Raw genomic sequence first — 24130 nt, 5'->3', positions numbered from 1 at the left:
TTTAGTAGCCTTTAGGGGACCTCGGGCTAGTTCATTCTTTATTTCAGTCATTTAAAATCAAACCTTTTTACTATAACCTGACTTATAAGTTTCATTGGTTTGTTTCTCAAAACAGAGTAGCAACAAATATGCCATTCCAGCAGCAGCATGTAGAGCTGAAGATTCCAGAAATAAATCACCATTAAGCACAAGGCAAGAAACTGTTTCAACAGCCAGTTATGGTTCCCTACTTGAACAAGAAGCTGAGAATAACTTACTGCCACTTCAAAGTGCTGTAAACACATCCTTAGATGAATACACTTTTACTGAATTACAACCGGTGAATTGCCAGCCGTCCACATCTACATTTCCCACAAGTTATAAGCCATTCATTAGTGTTTCCTCTACAACTGTTAACGCCTTTGCAAATATTCCGAATGCAAATGTTCCCGCAAGTGTTCCTTCCACAAGCAGTGCAGATCAGTACACTGATGTCACCTGGCTGATGACAACAAATCAGCATCACAATGAAAATGATGATGATGGGCAAGAAGAAGAGATAGAGGAGCTCTTTTTTGAAGGAGATGAGAAGAGTGATGATGACTTTGAGATGCGCAGTGAAATCCAACAGTGCTTGAGTCTAAATAGAGATTACCAGGTAACCCCTCATGCTATCTCAATTAAAAATCTTATACCAATCAATTTTTCAATTTGCAAGGCCATATCAATTATACCAAATTCATGTGTAATATAATATTGTTTGGCCCACCTTAATCCCTCCTGCTTTTGTGCATTTGAATGTTTTAGGTTTTGTTTGCTTCACAATTACAACTGGTTCTCCCTCAGCTAATTAAGGAATACCTAGCTTTCTAGATTTTACTTTATGCATGGCTGTCCACTGTGAAGATTTGCACCATCAATGTGTACTTACTGTACAATGACCTCTGTTCACTTTGACCAAGCTGGTCTGCACATGTCTATAATATGATATAAGATGGTTTGTTATACAGCTGTACAAATCAAATCAAATATCTTATTATGCACTCCCCTCTGGGCTTTTCAGGGATAATTTACAATGTGTGGGGGACTTTGCCAGACTGCTTTTGGTGCAGTTTACAATAATTATTATTAATGAAGTAATGAGTTATGAATGCCCTCTAATGTGAATGTGAATTTGAGGAACACACTAGGGGTGGTGTTATTTTTTTAGTTGAGTATATAGCTGGGGTTGAAAAATATATCTCAGTATTACTTTTGCAATTACTCTCAACCACGCATGATAATTGTTTTTGTTGTTGTTTTTTATCTAGCTGGCATTGTTGGATGAACTTGAACGAATAGAACTGGCTCTGGCAAAGAACCGTGAAAAACAGGTATGGAATATTCTTCAATCTTGAAATGGCTGGCACTTCACATGGAAGAGTGTTTTAGTGGCTTGCCGTAACTAAAGGCATATTTTTGTTAATTTTGTTTCAGTCTGGATTGCATCAGATGAGAGCAAGTAAAGATGAAGGGAAACCTGAACCTCAAACACTAATCAAATTTGGTAATCCTTACTTCAAAGACACTGGCGGTGTGGTAAGCCATAGGAAAGGTTGTCATGGCAAATGTGAAACTATTAAAACATTTTTACTTGGAATGTCTACTGGACTGTGAGCAGTCTCTTTTATCTCCTAATTTTTGTAGCATGTGTGGGATCTAGTGACAAGAAACACAGGTGCAGGGCCAGGTCAATTTGGTTAATTTAGACATTTCCATTTGCACTTAGGTTTTGGGGAAAAAAAGGAAAACTGCTCACAATCTAACTTTCCAATCCTTCCTCTGAAGCAGATCCTGTGTTAATAAATTATTATACCATACTACCAGTAAAGAGCCCTTTCTAACAGGTGCACCTTTTAATTAAAAAGTTTTTATTGGTTAAAAGGCCATTTTCATGATGGCGTCATTTGACTACAACTACCAGAATTCATTGCATTTTCCTTTTCAAATTCGAATTTTGTGATCCCATTGGAGAGCAAAGATTAATAGCTCTAATTAGCATGAGAAAACAAAAAACTGAAGGTTTCTGGTAGTTGTAGTCAAATGACGCCATAGTGAAAATGTCCTATAAGCACCCCAATGCTAAACAGTGTTTTTATTGCACGCCAAGATTTGATGTGTGAGGACCCTTTTTCCAGTAAGACAGCGACCCTTAGAACTCTGAAGATATTGTCACTGAGGAGCATAACAGAGATTTTATTAAGAGTTTATTGATCTAGCAGGGCAAGTGTGTTCAGAGATTTCTTTCAGGCTATTATTTGATAGTGCTGGTCAAAATTGTGGCTACTTTGAACCTTGTTTTCATTAGCAAATCGTGTGTGGCTGCACCCCTCCCATTCTTCTATTGTCTGCAGCTAAATGGTCTCCATTAGAGATAGGCCATTTGCAAGTTGCTTTGTACCTCATTATGAAAGGTTAGCTTTATTATGAAAATTAGTTTTCATTCATATCCAGACAGAACTAATTTTCACATGAAAAGCTTTTACACTTAGCCTCGCTTCTGTAATGAGGTTCAAAGCAACTAAAAAATGGCCTACATGTATAAATTGGACAATGGAATCTTCATGTACATCTTTATAGGGACCACCCGACAATGAGGACACCAAAGCAAAAAGACAGACCTGTCAGATTGGAGGCTACCAGGTTAAACAAAAAGCCTGTGAGTAAACTTCACAAGTTATAAAATAATTATGCATTTTCTGTGGCAGTCCCCATTATATTAGCCTCCCAAGCAGACATCCTTAGGGGTTTGTCACACATTTCCTCCCCCACGTGGGGAAGGAAACACATGACGAACCCCCTAGGATGTCTGCTTGGGAGGCTACCATCATATTGCTCTACAAAAAAGTTGGTCATTGCTTTTGAAGTTGTTTCTTCTCATGTATGAATTGAAGGCGACTGCCTGATCAATGTTCTTTGTTTTGTTAGCAGCAATATTGACTCACGAGTCTACATTGAAATGTGCTTTGATTGAACTAAACTTTTGCAGGCCTTTTCATTCGAAGACTATGTGCATTCATACGGCAGACCAGTCCCTGGATGGGTCTACAAATCAATATGGATTGTTTTGCATAATCTGTAATATAATTATTTGCAGTTCTCTTTTTGTGTCTCCAAAAAATATACACCATGTCTTGATCACAGCTACACATTAATGTTAGTTTAACAGGAGAAATCGGAAGGGAACAAAGTTGCCTGCAGATACCATAAATTTTGTGTAATTTTTTCATTTTTCAATGTGAAGTTTCAAGCTTAAGAAAAATCAACCATCATGACTGCATTTTACACAATCATACTTATAATGATACCTCTAAGAAATGAACAGCACTTTTTTAGTGTAACAGCCATGTTTGTCAGTTACCAAGTGACATTGTACAAAGTCGAATATATAACAAATTAACTATTAAGCAAGTTACAGTCAATACTGTGATTAATAATGATTAACCAAAATACTAACACAAGAAGAAGATGACTTGATTAGTCAAAACGTTTGGTTTTTAATCTTTTTTAACTTTTTAGCCGTGTAAAATAGTATTGTACAATAATAACAGTTAGCAAACATGTGCAGGTGAAATTTCATCATTAAATTAATTTGCCATCAGCTTTTTTATTGAGCTTCTAACAGAAGAATATTAATAACCCAAACCCATAATATTGCCAATGCAAACTGAACCCTTCAACAAACTGGGATCCCTTTATAAGGTAGCTGTAATAGAGTATGAATGGATCTCATGTAGAAGGTGTACACTCCTAATTGGGTGATTACACAGAACAACTCCCCTCAGCCAGTTATTGGCTTTGTTAACAAACATCCACTGACAGGCTACTGACAGCACTGTTGGCCAATAATTGTCAGCTGTCAGTCAGTTAAGGGAAGTTGTTCTTTTCATTTCCTGTACTTGTAATTTTTAGTTCCAGAACCTCTCCCCCCCCCCCCCCCCCACAGAAGGGTGGGGGGGGGGGGTAGGCAGCAGGGCTAGTACAAAAGAAAGAAAAAGGAAAATGTCATCTACTAGTGCCAAATGCTACAAAATGTTGCACTATTGCACCTCAAGCCCTTAATGCATTTCATTTTTTCTATTCATTTGGCAGGGAATGACAAAGAAAAAGATGGCTTAGCTGAAGGAGTAAGGATGCAAAATCTGGAAAACAAACTCTCACCAGTTCTCCAAAAGTATGTAAATGAGAATTTATTTAAATTGAAGAGTTGAAGCAATCAGAAAGCAAAAAATATCATTTATGATAGAAGCTAGATGTGCCCAATTTGTCACAAGCATGGCAGACAACTCCACAACCTTCTGCACACCAGTTGAGTGCTGTAGATCAGTTGTAATAACATAAGTTAGTCGTGCAGCCTCAAGGGCATGCTGCAACCTCAATGTGAGTTGTTTTGATATATGCCATGTGTTTTCAGTAGATTACAAACTGAATTACGGTTTTTGTGGTTCTGAGTCGTTGTGTTTCCTGCTCTCCCTTCATGTACCATATTTTTTTAAGTGTTGAGATACTGGGCAACTCCTTGTCATTTAATATGTTCATTTTAAACTTGTGAATGTATGCATTTGCAATGAACAAGTTATCGTAATGCGGGGGAAATGTCACTCTCTCATTCCATTGGTCACTCAATGGGCTGTAGACTTTCAAATATGGCATACTCACACTTTTTGGAGTTTGAAATTAAAAGAAATAGTGTAAAGAACACTTGGCCGACGTATATAGTCTTCGTACGTTTTTATTTTTGGGAGAAATGCCCCATGTTGTCCGTGTCGAGTCCTGGGCCAACCAACAAACACAATGCAAACCATGTTTCATACCTTTCAGGTCACACTTCATTCCTACATGAACCCACGAATCCTTAGGTGTAGCATAGTTTGATGCGAGTACTGCATTAATAGTACAGTTACCACTTTTCACCTCTGCATTCACGAGTTGGCTCACAGGAGCCCTTGATTGACAAATGTGACCAGCATCTAGCAGTATGATGTTAGCAAAAGAGTATGATTTTACATTATGGTCATCTGTGATTATTTGTCTTGTGCCTTAATTCATCTCCAAGTTCTTATTTTAATTAACTTTTTCATTTTTTTTTGTGTAGGATACAAAAGTTAGAGCTCAAGAACAATAAGACAAATTTAGAGTTGAAGGAATTGGAAGATTTGAAGGCAGAGAGTTCCAAAATCAAGTGAGTTCTATTCAGCAATCATAAGATTCATAAGTCTGTTATGACAGGTGCAGTCCCCCTTGAGGACAGTGGAGCTAGTGGAGTAGGACTCCTTGTCAATTAGCTTACAGATGTAAGATGAATAAATTATTGTAGAAAATCATGACCTTGAAATACTCGCAACAAAAGACAAAAATATAATGTAAAAGTATCTGTGACTCGAAATATTCAAAACTGTTGACAGAGTTCGCTCAATCCTAAGTAGGTTGATCCTTTTCCTCCTTGGGTCCTATTGGGGACACAGGGCACCCACAGTTTAGGGTGAGCAAGGTGTCTGTTATAGTGTGGTACTTGACGTTAACTTGGATACTTTGAAATTAACTTGAGTTGCTTTCTTCTTTTCATTCCAGAAATCTTCCAAAAGAGAAACTGGCATATGACTTGGAGGGCATTGACTGGGACAGAATCAGCAGTACTTATGTAAATAATAGTGTAGAAGTATTCAGGTTAAGTGGGTACAATTTCAGACTTTTGGTGTGACGATTAGGCACCAGGTACCATGTGAATCCACTCTCTCAGTTTGTCCAAAATGGCAGAAAACTTTCAAAATTGGTTCAAAACTAATCAAAACCAAAAAAATGATATAAAAATGTAAAAGCTCAAGGAAAGTAAACAGAACTTTTTTTATTAAAAGGCAGACGGAACTTTGTACTCTTAACATTAGGAATAGATAGTTTTCCGACTCCTCTTTAATAATAATATTGCATGTGGTCTAAAACTGTGACTGAACTAGTGCACTTTTAAATATTCTGGGGCCATATTTTAGAAAACAATAACTAATTAGAACATGTCCTGAAATCTTCTATCTCTCAATCTCATGAACTCAAGCCTATGTAGCAACACATTATAACTAACCAACCAGTCATTACAAATAACCCATAGAACCTGCTTATTGAGAAGCTCCAGTATTTCTCAATGCTAATATTAAAGTGCCACATACTAGTTCAAGAGTTATCACGGTACCCTTTAGGATACTGAGCAAAAAAAATGGCAGGAACTATTTTCGGTCAACTGAAATTGGTACCTGTTTAGTGTTAGGGGTGAAAAATGAAATCAGCCCATGCCCACAAATTATTGCACTTCTGGTACCTTTTAAGGTGTTTTTCGAAAATTTCCAACAATCAATGAAACTCTACGAGTTTTTTTTTTCTCTGTCTTATTTTCATGACATGCTCAGTACCACATATTATTTTTTTAACCCTGACAGTGATCAGCATCAAATTTCTCCTTGTAATATCAATGCTTATTCAAACCCTGAGGTCACAAGAATTAAGGATATGATCACCCAAGGTGAATGTTGTTCATATTTTAATAACTTCTCCACAGTACAAGTTTTTCAAAGAGAAGTATGGGGAGAAGATAGGAGAATTTGTTCTTTAATATTAGGGGTTAAAGGGTTAAACCGTGTTTCTTTCTTTTTAATAATTGATACACTTCTAGGTGCCAAGACGTTCAGGATTTCAGTGCCGTTTACAATGGTGCAACTTTGGTCACCCACTTGTGAACCGAGCCCAATGGACTAAAGAAGAGGACAAGAAGCTACTGCAACTCGCCAAAGAACCTCAGAACACCTGGGTTACTATTGCACAGAAACTTCAGGTACTGAACTAGTTATTGTACCTGCCAATAGATAAGGGGGTTAGTCTCTAGAGAAGCTGTGCTGGAGTGGAAATGAAAGTTTGGTTTTATCAACAGAGCTGAGAGGACAATTTGTCCACCGTAAAGAGATTCAAGTGCTGACGTTTCAAGCGTTGGCGCTTTGTCAGAGTAAATCCTGTAACTGCAATATTGTTGGCTGCATGAAAGCATGGTCTGGTCATAAAAGAAAACATGATTTAGATTGGTAACAAACATGGCCAGGCGAACTTTTGCACCCATATGTTGAAATGGGTGGGTTTGTTTTCTTTTTCACTCGTACAATGAGATAAGTGTAGCGAAATTTAATAATTTTGGTATTTTAAAGGGACTGTGAACCGATAGAGTAGAGGGTAGTACAAATTGAGTAGACACTCCTGGCAAAAGTGTCAATGCAAAGATTATTGGAATGCTGCCTTGCTGTTACCAATAATGAAAGGGACATTCTTCTGCCTTTGGCATATGTCTGGGGCGTCAAGAAAGGAGTATCATTCAGGAAAAGGTAAGGACTTGACCTTAAAGGAGGAGCCTCACCATGTGAAACTTGAGTGAGTAACCCCCCCCCCCCCTCCCCCCAACCCCAGGGACGACATGTCGTGCCTTACTGGTTCTCTCCAGGGACTGGCAAGTCATAGTTTCCCATGGGAATTCAATCTATCCTTACAAAGCAAAACTATCAGCCGCTAGTTTTGTATCTTGTGAACAGGCCCACTTTGTCGTGCATAGGGAATGTCCAGTGCTGTCTTATGAATGAAAACAGCATCACTCATTCATCCAAACTCATACCTTTGATGTTGTCAGTATCTATAATGCTATGTAATTCTGTGTTATTACTTTGGTTTTGTTCTTCCAGACCAAGCGCACCCCTATTCACTGTTATGAGCGATACCAAAGAAGCTTGAACAAAAACCTTCTGAAGAGGTAACATCACAAATGTGTTTAAAGTAGTGTCCTGCTTGTTCGTTGATTGTTTGCAGTCTCTAAAGGGTTGTGAAGATTTTCGGACATTTTGGACTACCAAACAGTTGCTTAAGGACGGTGCCTACTATTGTTACTGCGCATACGTTCTGCGCATCTCGAGATACTCGGGTTTCCTATGGGTGGTGCCTGCTATACAGAAATATTTTTGCGCGGTTTAAAACTATGCGGAGAAGGCAGAACGTAGCAAACGCATTTGGTATCTCGAAAGAAAATTGGGGGTAACCATGCATTTTTCAGAGATAATAAAGCTTCAATTCAGGAAAAAATCCCATACATTGCTTCATATTTTGGCGCTTTTTGGAGATATCATTGCTTAGTTATCTCTGAATAATGCGTGGCTACCCCCAATCTTCGTTTTGGATTCCAATAGGCCTTCCTAAGATCTGCTTTTCCCGCATAGTCATAAACCGCACAAAAATACTTCTATATTAGTAGGCACCGTCCTTAATTCTCCCAAAAGCGCACAGGACGAAGCACAAAGTGCCAGAAGTGTGAATACTCGTTCACCAGCTTCAGTGCAGGTCCACTACTTTCGCCCCACAAAATTTTTGTTGTAAGACGGTACTTGAATGCCAAACTAAATCACGAAACAGTAGTCAAGCAAGTTTGGGAGAAACGTAAAAATCTTTTGCCATATAACTTTTAAGTATTAAATTATGATTTGTCCAAGCCACAACAAGTTAAACTCTGTCTGAGGTCACCAAACTTCTGTCCCGTTATACATCCATGCAGTTGCTCGCAGTTTCTGCAGTTCATTGCCATTATAGGCAATAATTTTTATCTACATAAGTCTGGGAAAAGATAAAAACGCTTTGGAAAACGTAAAAAAAAAAACGGAATTTACCTAGTAAGAATCTGTCTTATAGTTGAGTCTGTACCAATTTAGTCCATCTTTCTTTATGTTTCAGTAAGTGGACCCCAGAAGATGACAAGCAGCTGCTTGAAGTTGTGCGTATTGTTGGGCTCGGGAACTGGCCAAGAGGTATTACAGTTCATTTATGTTTACATTCTCTCAATCTCCATTATCTAGCAAGCAAATCCGTCTTGTGCCAACGACAATGCCAACAACGGCTACAAGCACGGAAAAATTAGATCACAAAGGAAAATTCTCTTGATAGAAAGTTAAAGTCGCACTCTTGCTACAAGGAACCAACTCAGATGGTGTTCAGTTTCTGTGGCAGGAAGCAAACACGAGTATTTCTACTCCCTCCTGGATGGGATACTTGTTTACCATGCTTTGAGAAACGCGCTAGACTGCGGGCAGTCTCTTTTTTCTCCTATTAAAGTTTGAAGTGCGCATTGGATCAAGGCTCTAACAAGCCGCGAGAAACTCAGTCTGAAAATGTAGGCGAGGCGTCATTTCGCGTTGCTACCCATTATATTTTCTTCACGACATGGATACTGAACAAGTTGCAGGAAAAACTAAGTAAATACTGGGGATAACCCAATATTGTATACTAGCACTTCATTTACGATTTTACCTTAGGGCCACTATTAGCGCAAGTGCTCCCCACTAAAAAAGCTTGTTTGTTCCTAATTTTCGAACGCAAAAGAATAGTCGTTAAACTTCGTAAAGAAAATCATCTTTTGGGCCTACAATTTTAGATACCACATTCCTCTTGAAAATCCCAGTGTTCAAAAACGGTAGATTGGACTTGAGAAGCGAAGCGAGTTTTGTCAGTGCACTGCAGGCAAATTACGACCTTTTTTTTTGTTGTTGTTTCTTGGCTGTTCAAAGTGCGTTCGCATTCAATTTGTGGCTTCGGTGTTCATGGATAAGTAATGATATCGGGCCATTCTGCCCGATGCTAGTTTTAAAAGTGTTTTAGCTGGTAATTTTAAGGTTACTGTATACCCAGCCTTTAGAGGTGTCTCGCGTTCAAGAGATGTAGCACGTCCGGTTTAAACTGTAGATACCTAAACCCCTCCATCAAGTAAAAGCTTATAGAACTGGCTATCAAACTATACGAAGAATATCTATAGGTATGTACAGTTTAAACCAGACGCTCTACATCGCTTGGACACGAGACACCTCTAAAGATATACGGTAACCTTAAGCTATAAAACGTGAGTACTCAGTATGCCTACAGATCTTAGATACCGCTTTATAAAGTTAGTAATTAATGATCGTTTGAAACTTTATAGTGGCTAGCTTCTTGGAAGGTCGTCAGGGAGATCAGTGTTTGCATCGTTATACGCAGACTTTGCAGATGGTGAGGAAAGGCAAGTGGACCGCAGATGAAGACGAGGTAAGATTTACCCTCACTGGCACTGAGAACTGTTTTGTCCTTATCTGACGGAAAGAAAATATTTCTTGTCAAACCCAAAGAATGTCTGCATATCAGGCTTAGCGGACCAGATAGCAGTGATGGATTGATCGAAGGGTCTGTTTATGACACATGCACGCATGTAAATCTGACTAGCATGCACTCATGTCAATGCTCAGTGTGTGCGCATGTGATTGACATGCATGTGCACGTGTCAATGTTACCAACAAGCGTCTCATGTGAGTGACATGCTCGCACGCATATGAGAAACTGAGTCATTCTTAATCTGAGTCGGGTTAACCCGCGATAAGGTTCCTTTTTCGTTTCGCTTGGTGAACCATTACCGCGTGAAACGCAAAGCAAAAAATAGCAAGCCACAAAATAAGAGAAGAGAAAAGCGCTGCTAATGGGTGGTTAGAGATCACTGCACCATCAGAAGAAAGCAGAAAAGTGACAGAAACTGACAGAGATGGGACCAGTTGCCGGGAGTAAAATGGTACTTGCGTGAGAGGAGAGATTTTTTTTTTTTCAAGTTGCATGATATTTAGATTATTAAAGCGGGTGCAAGATGTCCACTCATAACTATCACTTAAGCCCTGGTCAAACGACGCATGATAATTAACAATTATTCCATGAGCGTGCGTTGGATATGAGATGGTAAATAGCCAATCAGAACGCTAGAAATGCAATATCCGAGGCTGAGAATTTAATAATTGATGATAGTCGATGATAGTTAAAACTCGTGCACTCGTTTTACCACCAACTATCATGCACTATCATCAACTATCATTCACTTTGAGCATGTTCATATTCGTCATGATATTTTATGATTCATAGTTTTTCTCGTTTGACCACGCGCATGTTAGTGGATAATAGTGGATGATAGTTTTGACTATCATCAACCATCATCAACTATCACGGCGTCGTTTGACCAGGGCTTTAGACTCATTCTAAAGTACCCCTTTTCATCACGCGTCTTGGTCCAAGCTCTTTCCTTTCACGATTTAATTTGTTGTCTAGCGCTCGTGGCTCTTATACAAGAAGCTGAGGTAATGTATATTTTTCGTTTCTTTCAGCTTCTCAAGAAAGGAATTGAAAAGTACGGGACAAGTTGGAACAAGCTTTCTGAAGTGGTTCGTGGCCGATCAGGGCCACAGTGCAGGGAAAGGTCAGTGGATGTATTGTGCAAAACCTTGGTTTTAATAATAATTAATATTAATAATAATTAATATTTGTATGGCGCAAATTAGCATGTGTATATGATCAAATGCGCCTCGGCTTCTTGGTTTTATAGATTGAGGTTGTCCTCTTCTTCCAAAAAATTCTGGTAACAGCAGAATTTCTTGTTTCATTTGCCTGGGATAATTTTTGACGTTCGATTTTGGTTCTTTTGTTGGAGTGAAAAGCGACCCTTGTCCAGGAATAATTTCAGGAAAGTCGAACATTTCAAAATCATTATAATTTATGTAAATGCAAATCACTTAGTACCAAGTACTCGCTGTAAACACGGCAGTTACTTTTTCTTTTAGTTGGTTTAACTTTAATTTGTAACTCGATTCATTAGCGATCTACGCTAGGAGCCTAACGAGGTCCAAATGATTCGAGTGAGTAAAGTATATGTATGTCTATGTATGTATTGGTCGAACTACTAAAAAGTATACATTATATACTGTACTTCAACTCACTAAGTTAAGTTTGAAACATTTGTTGTCGCTGATTGCGTAGATGGGTGAATGCCTTGGATCCCAAAATAGACAAAGGACAGTGGACTCCAGAACAGGATCAGAAGCTGCTGGAAAATGTTGAAATATTTGGTAAAGGTGAGCTAACACTGAGCGATATTGATAAAGTGAAACTCACCTTATTAACACCACCTGGTTATACAGATACAGCTTGTTATTACGCCAGGTGCGAGTCATGGCGGTATGCTTAAAGGTGGTTTTCCACTGTCACGTATTTTTTTAAATTTATTTATTATTATTATTTTTTTTTTTGGCGTACATGTGCATACGAATCGGCGTAAGTTAAACTGGCTTCGCGTGTGTAAATAAAGGTAAAGACGAAATGTGAATGGTATGCGTTAGTAGTATAGGATATGATGGTATAGGCGCATTTTCCGAAATTGAGCTAAAAAATTACACCAAGAAATTGCGTCAAAAAATTGCGACAAAAAATAGCAAAAGTATTGCATTTTAGACTTATTTACAAGCGAAAACATGGACACCGCAAACCTGCAAATAGCAAAAGTATTGCATTTTAAAGCAAATAATTTCCCGAGGTCAAATCCAAAAAGGCTTAAAGAGAAACCGCTTATATATAATATGGAGAAAATTCCAGAAAAAAAATCTAATCATATATATATGGATTCATTGGAAAAATTATCAAAATCTGAATTATTACAAATTATTTTTAAGCAGAATGAGAATGTTGCTGCATTAACGAAACAAGTGCAACAATTAATCGAACTAAACAAACCAGTTCCAGCTCCTCGCACTAAAGTTGCTTCAAAAATTATGGAGCGACCTATTCCAGCACCACGTAAAAATGTCAAGCAAATGATTAAAGAATATGAGGAAGATATTAAGCCAGTTCCACCTCCCCGAACTAAAATAAAGCAAGTGAATAAAGCTTTAAAAGGTTTTACTGAATCATATGAGGTTAATATAATAGATGAAACAGACCCTTTAGTTCAATTACAGAAAACAAGACAAAAACTAGGATTTTATATCAAAAACATATTAGAATCCATGAAAGGTTTGAAGTTTATTGAAACTCTAAAAGTAGAATTTGAGAAAACAACAGGTGATGTATTTATATCCAAGGAAGCCTATTTTAACAGTAAGGCTCAAACAATTATCAACCAAACAGAAATTGCTGAAGCACTAAAATTGGCTGCAGAAGAAATCTTGAATAAGATAGCTAAATGGATATCAGAGGGTTCAGGATGGGTCATTAAATCAATCAACAATCATTATATAAATATTGTACATTATCAACCAACAAAGGGTTCATCATATCTGAAACTACCAATTGAATTACAACACCCTCGTAAAGGATTAATTAATCTGCAGAATAAAGACAATGAATGTTTTAGATGGTGTCATGTGAGGCATCTATGTCCAATGGATAAAGACCCACAGCGTATTAAAAAATCAGATAGAAAATTCATCGAAAATCTTAATTATGATGGAATTGAATTTCCTGTATCCATCAAGGTGATAAATAAAATTGAATTACAAAATAAAATCAATATCAATGTTTTTGGTTATGAGAATAAGCAACCATATCCATTATTTGTCTCAAAAGAAAAGTTTGAAGATCATATGGAATTATTGCTTATATCTGAAAATGAGAATAAACATTTTGTGTACATCAAAGATTTTAATAGATTTATGTTTAACAAAACCAAGCATGAAAATAAGAAACATTTTTGCATGCATTGTTTGCAATGTTTTAGCACGAAAGATGTGCTTGATGTCCATAGAAAAAACTGTATTGCAATAAATGGAGAACAAGCTATTAAAATGCCAAGTAAAGATAACAACATTTTACAATATAACCATTACCACAAGCAATTACCTGCTCCATTTGTAATATATGCCGACTTTGAAGCTTTAACAGAGAAGATACATGGTTGCCAGCGGAATAATGATAAATCTTTTACAGATGCCTATCAAAAGCATACAGATTGTGGATATGGGTATAAAGTTGTTTGTTGTTACGATGATAAGTATACCAAGGATGTTCAATATTATAGAGGTGAAAATGCTGTTTACAAATTTTTAGAACAAATGTTAGAAGAAGTACGTTACTGCAAAAACATTGTCAAATACAAATTCAACAAGCCATTGAAAATGACTAATGTTGATGAAGAACAATTTAAAAAAGCTGATAAGTGTCATATTTGTGGTATATTGTATAATGACAAAGATATAAGAGTCAGGGACCATTGTCATATTACAGGTTTGTTTAGAGGTTCAGCACATCAAGATTGCAATTTGTCGTTTAAACTCACTGGCAAGATACCTGTGGTTTTTCATAATCTGAGAGGATACGATAGTCATTTCATAATGCAGCAGATTGGTGAAATTGTTAAAAAACATACATATGTGAATGGAAAAGGCGAGGAGTGTCAAATGAATGTCAATGCAATTCCAAATAACATGGAAAAATATATGGCTGTTATGTTGGGAAATAGTTTGGTATTTATTGACAGTTTTCAGTTTATGAGCCAATCACTTGCTAATCTTGTTAACAATCTTCCAAAAGATGCTTTGAAATACACGAGAGAATTTTTCAAAAAGGATAAATATTTCAATTTGATGACGAAGAAAGGTGTATACCCATATGATTACATGGATAGCTTTGATAAGTTTGAAATGACTGAATTACCATCAAAAGAAGAGTTTTATAGTCAATTGAATAATGAGCATATTTCAGATGAAGATTATGACCATGCAAAAAAAGTTTGGAAAACCTTTAAAATAGAAAATATGGGAGTATATCATGATCTTTACTTAAACAGTGACATACTTTTATTAGCAGATGTTTTTGAAAATTTCAGGAAAACGTGTTTGGAATATTATAAGTTAGATCCATGTCATTATTTCACAAGTCCGGGTTTGAGTTGGGATGCTATGTTAAAAATGACTGGTATCAAATTAGAACTTATGACTGATATTGATATGTTCCAATTTATTGAAAAAGGTCTAAGAGGTGGTACCAGTTACATTGCTAATCGATATGGAAAAGCAAATAATCCCTACATGAAAGAGTATGATGAAAAAGAACCATCTTCTTATATCATGTATCTTGATGCAAATAATTTATATGGTTGGGCTATGTCACAATATCTTCCAACAGGTGGTTTTAAATGGATGTCTCAAAATAAAATCGATGAACTTGACTTAGCTAAGTATGATTCCTCATCAAAAAAGGGATTAATATTGGAAGTTGATTTGGATTATCCTACCTCACTACATGATCTTCATAATGATTTCCCATTAGCACCAGAACAAGTTTGTGTAAAAGAGAATATGTTGTCGAATTATTGTAGTACGATAAAAGAAAAGTATAATATTTCCATTGGTCAGGTTCATAAATTAATTCCAACTTTGTCTGAAAAACGGAACTATGTATTACATTACAGAAATTTGCATTTATATCTTGATCTAGGTTTGAAAATAACCAAGGTTCATAGAGTACTTGAATTTGATCAATCTCCATGGCTAAAACAATACATAGATTTCAACACTCTTAAAAGAACTAATGCCAAAAATAGTTTTGAAAAAGATTTCTTTAAACTTATGAATAATAGTGTATTTGGAAAAACAATGGAAAACCTCAGAAAAAGAGTTGATGTAAGGTTAGTCACTGATGAAAAGAAACTTGTTCAATTAACATCAAAACCAACCTATGTTTCAAGTAAAATTTTCAACGAGAATCTTGTGGCTGTTCATAAGATCAAAGAGACATTAACCTTAAATAGACCAGCATATGTTGGGATGTGTATTCTAGATATAAGTAAAACACTAATATATGATTTTCATTATAACTACATCAAATCCAAATACGGAAACAGAGCAAAATTATTATTTACAGACACTGATTCTCTAACGTATGAAATTCAAACAGAAGATTCCTACAAAGATTTTTGGAACGACAAAGATAAATTTGATAACAGTGATTATCCAGAAGATAGTCCGTTTTATGATGCTAGTAATAAAAAGGTAATAGGTAAGTTTAAAGATGAAGCAGCTGGCAAACCAATAACGGAATTCATTGGTTTACGTAGTAAAATGTATTCATACACCAAAGATGATGGTACCAACAATAAAACTGCAAAAGGTATCGCGAAAAATGTGATTAAAAAAGTCATCAAACATGAGGATTACAAAAATATATTATTCAACAACGAGCAAATGTGTCATAACATGAAAACGATCAGAAGTGATTTGCATATCCTCAAGAGTTTTTCACTAAACAAAGTTTCATTATCATGTTTTGATGACAAAAGGTATATACTAGATGATGGGATAAATAGTTATGCTTATGGGCATAAGTTATGTTTCAACCATATAAAAAAATAATATAATATAATATTATAAATGAGTGATTTTATTGAAAGATGGCTAAAAGAACTTGGTAAAGAAGATGAAGTTAAAGATTTTAAAGATTTGGTTTATGATTTAGGTTGTATAATGGTAAATAATGGAGAAAATACAGGCGATATGGTATTGACTAAAGAATATTTTGAGACAAGGAAGCAGAATATAAGAAATATGTTTAAAAACGCTGAAAATGATAATCAAAAACTGAAAAAATTAAGAAATGAAAAGAAAGATGAGATGTTCTTATTATGGAAAATAACTGATTCATTGGGAGAATTTAATGATGAATATTTAAATCATCTTAGTAAAATAAAATTTAGTGATAATATATAATGGAAAAAATATATGAAAAATTGATACGTTTATACAATTCATATAATAAAAGTGAAAAAAGTAAATATTGAATATTTTAAAGATTATGTTAAAGTTAAATCAAATTTTGATCATGAAAATAATAGAAAGTTTGATGAGGCATTCTTTTTAGTATTTTTGGAAATATATAACTGATGTTTTTACCACAAAAGATGAAAGCTCCAATAATTGGGACTATTAATTAACTTATAAGTTAATCGTCCATATTTATCTTTAATTTTAGAAGCCCTAGCTCGGTATCTCGATCTTCTAATTGGATCTTTGTGAATTGTGAAATCATCATAACGATTATCACCAAAATGTATTTTTTGTCCCGATGGTAATGCAACAAAGTATTTTTTATGCAATCTATTGGAAGGTTTCAAATCGATAGCACCCAATTTGATAGCTTTTTGTTTTAGCATATAATATGCTGGATTAATTTTGTTTTTTCAAAGAATCAATAACGTATTCAATTAATAATTCAGTTTTTCGATTTTTCAAAGGTTGTAAACATTCACATATTTTAATCAATGTTGAGAAAAAGCCATTTTCTCCACTTATGAATTTTTCTTTCAAATATTTTAAACGATGTTCAGTGATATATCCGATAATAGTTCCATCATTTTGATAATTATAATATCTCAACATACTATCAAATATTTCTGAATTACATTGGCGATTATATTTATAACATTTGTATAATAATTCGATGTAAAGGTCTCTCATATAATAATAATGTAGATTTCATTTTTTATACGGTTTAAAGAATTGTCACTATTATAAAATATGATAGAAATTTCTGATAAAAAACGTGATTATTCGTTTGTGGCAAATAATCATACCAATAAAAAATTTGTGAAAGCCATCAATTGTAGTAATAATGAGGTGACATACTTTAATAGTATGTATGCTATTCAACAATATCTTGGTATTAATGCAGGGATAGTAAAAATGGTTTGCGAAGGTATTAACCACTGCAAAACTGGAATTTCCAAAAAAGAATGGTATTTCTTACAAATTTGAATATGTGAAAAAAGAAGATATGCCGGATGATTATATCAAATCATCAAGAACAGGAGAAAAAAGAATGAGATTATTAAGCGATGAAGAAAAATGGGCTAAAAGAACATATACCTGTGAATGTGGTCAAACAATGAAAAATCAATATAAAAATTATCATAGAAAAAAATGTGGAGAAAGAAATTAGCTATTTTTTAAAGTTTATTCGAAGACACATTTTATTACAGTTATTAAATTTCAAAAGATGGTGATAATTCATTTTATCCCTCATCTTCATCAGTTTCATCATCAGATGAATCATCAGAAGAATCAATGGAAGAATCAGAATACTCATTAAAAAAAATGTATTTTTTAGAGAACATATTAGAATCAAAATAATCATTAATTTCAGTATCGTAAAGTGAACTTTTTGTTTCAGTTACTTTATCATAAATTTTCTTATAGTCGAGATCTCTACTATATTTAATCATGTATAATAATTTATTTTTCCAATAAGGATCATAAAATGGTTTTTTATTTGATGGCATGTCAGCAAGATCATTTAATTCATCAAAATCTTCAATGATACCCTTCCAGTAGTATGCGTCATCATGTGAATATGCCAGTTCATTGAAAAGTTTTTTTTTCCAATCTATATTATCCATATATGATATATGATATATTAATTTCTGTTTAAACCATTAAATTCTTCAACGGTATCCAAGAATTAAAGTCATCACTATATCCTTTCCATTTCACTAAAGCTTGTTTTTTCTTGTGATCTTTCCGGATGACTTTGTCTATTCTAAATACCTCTTGTTTTGCTTTCAACAATTCAGCTTCATAAAAGCTGCCTTGTATCTCTTCATTATTGAGATCTTTCAGTTTGTAAGTGATCGGATTGGTGTATTGGATTTTGTCGATAATGAACACTTCTTCAGTCCAATTTGGTGTATAACCTTTATCAAATAGCTTTCTTTTATACTTTGATATCCTGACCTTGTCACCTACTTTAAACTTAGATAATTTTGATTGCTTCATATCACCATATAGGTTGAAGTAAACAGTTCCTTTATTTTTCTTTTTTCTGGCTTCTGTTGGCGTCATTTTGATTGAACTGTGTTTAGACATATTATACTGTTTCAACAACATGGGTAATATATCCAGGTACATTGTATTGCCTTGGGTAGTGAACTGCTTCCACATCTTGGTTTTGATTGTTCTATTCCATCTTTCCACCACTGATGATTTTTCTTCATTTTCTGTTGAATAGAGTTTTATGTTGTGTTTATGGAGTAAGTCTTTCATATGTTTGTTGTAGAACTCTGAGCCTTTGTCAGTCCATAGATACTCTGGTTTATCCCCTTCTTTGAAAATCTGTTGGAATGCTTTGGTTACAGTTTCACCTTTCTTATCTTTTAACGGAACAATCCAGCCGTATTTACTGAAGATATCTATAACCATGAGAAGATACTTATAACCTTTGTTCCATTTACTCAACTGTTGCATTTCAACAAGATCAGCAGCCCATATTTCATCAACATGATTAACAATAACACGCCGTCGAGTAAAGTTACGCTTTATGGGTTTATGCAGTTCATCAGCTAATGTTTCTTGCCAGTTTTTACTCGACGGCTTTTGGCGTTTTTTGAAGCTCCAAGTCCAAGCTTTTTCTTTGTGGCTATTGCAGCTTGAGCTAAGCTTGTACCCCAAGGTCTTTCGCGATAAGGTATTTCAGATATTCTTTGTAGCATAATATCATCAGCTGCGTGTTTATCGGATAATGATCTAGCATTACCATAATCTATATCATGTTGTTGGCAAATAGCATCTAGTTTATTTATTGGTTCTCGATAATTGGGATCATTTGATGCTAATCTTTCTTCTAATTTTGTGCCAGGTCCACAATAATTGTATTTTTTCCCCTTAGGAGTTCTCATATGTAATTCTCCAAGTTTGGATAGTTGTTTTTGAAGATCGAAACCACTCCCATCGAGATCCTTTCTGTCAGTAACATATTTTTTATTAGGACGTACTTTGGTAGATAATTGATCAAGCATTTCAGAACCTGTCTTCTTTATAAAAGGAGTAGCTTTTTCTAAAGCATAATCAAGAGCCTTCTTTTGTAGCTTGGGATTTCTCAATGCTTCAGATCCGTAATATCTACCCATTTCTACAGCCTTTTTACCCAACCATGGGATACCATGTTGAATTAACATATCAGTACCAGTTGATGCTAAAGTATCCATTATGCCCGCCCCTTTGTGCGGGCTGCTCCGTTTCCCTGATTTTGTTTAACGAATTTGGTTTTTTTTATCCCGCATTCTGCACAAGTACAAAAAAACATTAATCTATTATTTTTTGTTTGGAAATAACCAGAAGGTTCAACACATTCAGTTTGTTTTTTCTGTTTAACACAATACGATTTTACCATTTATACATATATATTACACAATATTTTTGAAATAATTTATTATGAATTCATGATTATCACTATCAGTAGTATTCAAATGGAAATTGGTATTATGAATTGTTTCTAGAATCGATTTTCCTTTTTGTCTTTCAAGCAGATAATAGAGACACCAATATCCACATAATACAGAATCTCGATCTTGAATTTCATCTGATGAATATATCAAAGGTTTACCACTTGTTGCAAGATATTTTTCCACTTCTTTTGGCATAGGTAATCCGAAGCTGTCAAAATATTCAGCATATTTGTTTCCATTTCGATATGCAACCCAATGTGTGCCTGATCCGATATAATCATCAAGATTTATGATCCCCACTTCATTGTTTCTGATGGACATGGGTAATTTATCTTTGCTGAAAACTCCTCTGAAATATTTGATACCAAGCTGTTTAACCCAATTATTAAGATCAAAATTGCTAAGCGGAGTATTAATAAATTCTACAAGATATCCCCGATTAGTGGAATGTTTTTGAAAGGACTGTTTTTTCCCAGTAGTAACCCTTTTCCTTTTTTGGAGGTTTTTTTTTTTACTCCCATGCCTATGGGTTGTTTCCAAGTACCATAAAATGGAGGTGGTCTATAATCAGCCGGAAGAACCAAACCACCATTGGTATTTTTTGGAACATAAACTGGTACAGACCGTCTTGATCTTTCTCTATCCACTTGTAAACCTTTTCCTGTCAATGCATTCAACAATAAAGGAACGCCAATTGAAGCCAATAATGTACCCAAGAAACCACCTGATTGACTCTTTGTCGGTTTGATAACAATCTGTCCACCAGTATGAATTGCATTAACGATTTGTTTCTTTTGTTCATTTGTCAACCAATCTTTATACTTTATCAATTGATCAACTTTATTTTGTGGAATTAAGAACCCACCAACCTGTCCTTTTCCAAATATCTTATCAACACCAAGACTGGCAAGACCAGATAATGCTCCAGTAGCCAGTGGACCAGCAGCTTTTGAAGCTAGACTTGTTACAGCTGGAAGTGCCCTCGCACCAAGACTGAATAATGATGACCATAGGCTTCCTCCCATTTTGACTGCTTTTCGTATCTGTGTTTTAGATATTTTGATATCAGAACCAGTACCATTTGTCATTGATTTTCGTAATCTATTTATTTGGGACTTTGTTAACATAAGTTGGTCAGGTCCATTTAGTTCATCATGTGATAATCTGATTGTTATTGCTGAATTATTTCTCAATGCTTTTGCTAATTTTTGTTTTTGTCCTTGAGACAATTTTACACCATGTGAATGATAGCTAGTCATATCTTATATATGATATGTGTAGATAAAATTATATTTATCTGAATAAAAGCTTGCCGTCTTTCTGCACAAGTTCAGCATCTTGTTCGTATAAAGTAAGGGCATAAATTGAATAAGCTGCAGCAGTCGTACCTGACAGTTCATAATGGAATGCTAATTTAGTGGTACCATCTCTTATATCCATCTTTTGTTTTGTTAGGTCAAAGTACAAAAACCCGAATAATGATTTGAAATTAGATGTATTCAAAAGTGTACCTTGTCCATATTCATTATTAGCGTGAACATATTTCATAATGTCACGGTACACTCGGTTTATATTCACTTCTGGGGTATAGTGTACATCTGGATACTCATTACCATTTCCCACAACAAGATGGGCATTAGAAAGAGTTCTCGGATCTGTTGATACACTGAATGTGTTGTACAAGAAAGGATTGGCTGTTTGAGCATCAACATTTGCATCATTGATGATGAACACAAACACATGTCTTGGTCGTTCGATTCCGCTGGTGATTTGAAAAACGCCAGCTCGCCTTGTAGTACTGTTTGATCGTTCGATGTTTTCACGTAGATATATCCATTTATGCGGTTTCATAAACTGATTAATGTACAATGACTGTCCTTCTGAATTGAAAGTTATTCTTGGCACAACCAGTTGCATCCTCATTATCATAACACGGCAGGCAGCGCCGCCTGTTCTCCAAATAAGATTTCCATCAGATTCAATTTCAAGATTTAATTCCAACCTTGTTGCAGGAAGAAGCTCATCTCGCAGTGCCTCAAAAAATGAATAACGATTAAGAGAAATTTCTGTGGGAACATTGACTGAAGTACCCAAAAGAGTTTTTCTGGCTTTTGCTCCTACACTAACCGCAGCTTCTTGAAATCGAGGTTCTCTGGAAGTGTCTAAATAGAAAAACTCATTTGTTGCAGTTGATTGAGCATAATCTGGGCTATATTCCAACAGATTCTTGATATTGACAGCATGATTTGCATCGTTACAGTCATAAACTTTCCGACCATTTAGCTTCACATCGAAATTGTTGATAAATGAATGGGAGCCATTTACAATATTATTTTCATCATTTGCCACTAAATTAGCATTAGCCATTGTTTGCACTTTGAAGGTCATTGAGATTCTAGCATTATACCAGTCGAAAGGTGTTACCTCACCTGTGTTGTCAACTACAAACCTGTATCCAGTCTTCTTTTGAGAAGCATTATTTGCAGGGGCTGTAGTATTCAGTGGTGTTTCAAGTTCGAAAAAGACATCTTCATAACGTTCTAAATATTTTGGATTCCTGAATGATTTCATTATACTATTATATTACATAATTTTCCTCCTTCTGATTTTCCCACCAGATATTATCTGATTCACTCGATCTGCTATTTCCATATCAGAAAGTTGTTTTGTTACGCTTGACTGAGTGGACACACTAGTAGGTGACAAAATTGGAGGTTGTTTTTTGCTCAATAACTGAACTATCTTATCTCCGGCTTTATTTCCAATATGCTCTCCAGTTTTTGTAACAGCCTTTGTAGCTGCTGTTTTAACTCCTTTTTTAGCTAATTCTTTGGTTGTTTTTCCGAATAATTTTGATGCAATTGATGTAAATATATTCCCACCAACAATTGATTCATCGTAAATATTCTTTCTAACATAACGACCCATTTCTGGGTCAAATCTTCTTTTGAATTCACTTTGTCTCATTATACAATTTCATTACACAAAACTTGAACGTAGAATTAAACTCATAAACCAATCTATATTATTTAAATCAATGGGTCTGTTTAATGCATCCGTTACCGTTATTCTGATTTCGGATATAATATTCTTTGATACTGGACTGAATAAAGCTCTTTTCGGCTCAAAAGTAAATGGAAATGATCTTCTTAAATTATCTGTTGGAATCATTATTAATGTATTTGTTAATACTCCATCGCTAATACTGTCAGTTATAAGATCACAATTTATGTTTATGACATCAATACTATTGGTTATATTTGGAAGTTTGCTGCTATATTCAGTCTGTGTTATTATTTTGGGCTCAAAACCGATCAGATCACCGAATTTTGAATTGGATATATCTAATCTCCATTTATTTCCAAGTTCGACAACGACACGATAACTTGATAAAACAAAATACAGTTTGACAGCTACACCATTAGCTGGTTGATCATCGTTTTGTTTAATGGCTTGTGTAATATAATTTTTGAGATCATCATAACTGTACATACCATCAACAAATGTGATTGTTTCCCAATTGGCTCCACTATCTTTGGAGTATTTGATTTTATTATTGTTGTTTTTATTATTGATATTATGCCATGAATAAGTCATTGACACACGATTGACTGCTAGTTCATGTTTCATATCGCTGCCAAGATGAATTGGTGGATTAAACTTGATTGAAAAGTCTTCAGGCTGACTCCTACCTATTTTTTGACGATTAACGGATGATATCTTTATTTCTCGTTCTTGCATATATATCATTAGAATACATAATTCTTCAACAGCTCAATGAGTTGTTTATTGGAAATCGTCCCTAGTTGATTCAATTTATGGGCAATCTGTGAAAATTCATTTTTAACGGAGTTATTCCCAGCTAAAATGGATCCCCCGAGAAGTTCCATTCTGTCAAGTAGGTCATTTATATTATTGAAATAGACAACTCCTGATCCTATTTTTTTGAACTTATTACTGGTTTTATGGATTGGAATTTCACTCAGTTGGTTTAATTCATTGAAAACCATTTTGGCTATATCACTGTATTTCTTTTTTGAATTGAATCTCTTTGTG

General features: G+C 35.1%; 1 protein-coding gene across 1 annotated transcript in view; it reads left to right on the top strand.

The window, feature by feature from the left end:
* Window positions 1-24130, top strand: part of LOC146470123 (uncharacterized) — a 41285-nt gene that overhangs the window by 2257 nt on the left and 14898 nt on the right. Inside the window, exons 3-15 of the mRNA XM_085122198.1 lie at window positions 116-637; window positions 1290-1352; window positions 1456-1557; window positions 2599-2677; window positions 4111-4192; window positions 5114-5200; window positions 5590-5659; window positions 6680-6838; window positions 7728-7795; window positions 8764-8837; window positions 10001-10104; window positions 11199-11290; window positions 11848-11942. Of these exons, the coding sequence (XP_084978324.1) occupies window positions 116-637; window positions 1290-1352; window positions 1456-1557; window positions 2599-2677; window positions 4111-4192; window positions 5114-5200; window positions 5590-5659; window positions 6680-6838; window positions 7728-7795; window positions 8764-8837; window positions 10001-10104; window positions 11199-11290; window positions 11848-11942 (1597 nt within the window). The remainder of the gene's footprint in view (window positions 1-115; window positions 638-1289; window positions 1353-1455; window positions 1558-2598; window positions 2678-4110; window positions 4193-5113; window positions 5201-5589; window positions 5660-6679; window positions 6839-7727; window positions 7796-8763; window positions 8838-10000; window positions 10105-11198; window positions 11291-11847; window positions 11943-24130) is intronic.

Source organism: Pavona decussata, unplaced genomic scaffold (genome assembly GCF_977016875.1).
Source record: "Pavona decussata unplaced genomic scaffold, jaPavDecu1.1 SCAFFOLD_114, whole genome shotgun sequence".
Lineage (NCBI taxonomy): Eukaryota > Metazoa > Cnidaria > Anthozoa > Scleractinia > Agariciidae > Pavona > Pavona decussata.
The sequence above is the reverse complement of the archived record's forward strand: the minus strand, read 5'-3'. Positions and strand labels throughout refer to the sequence as shown.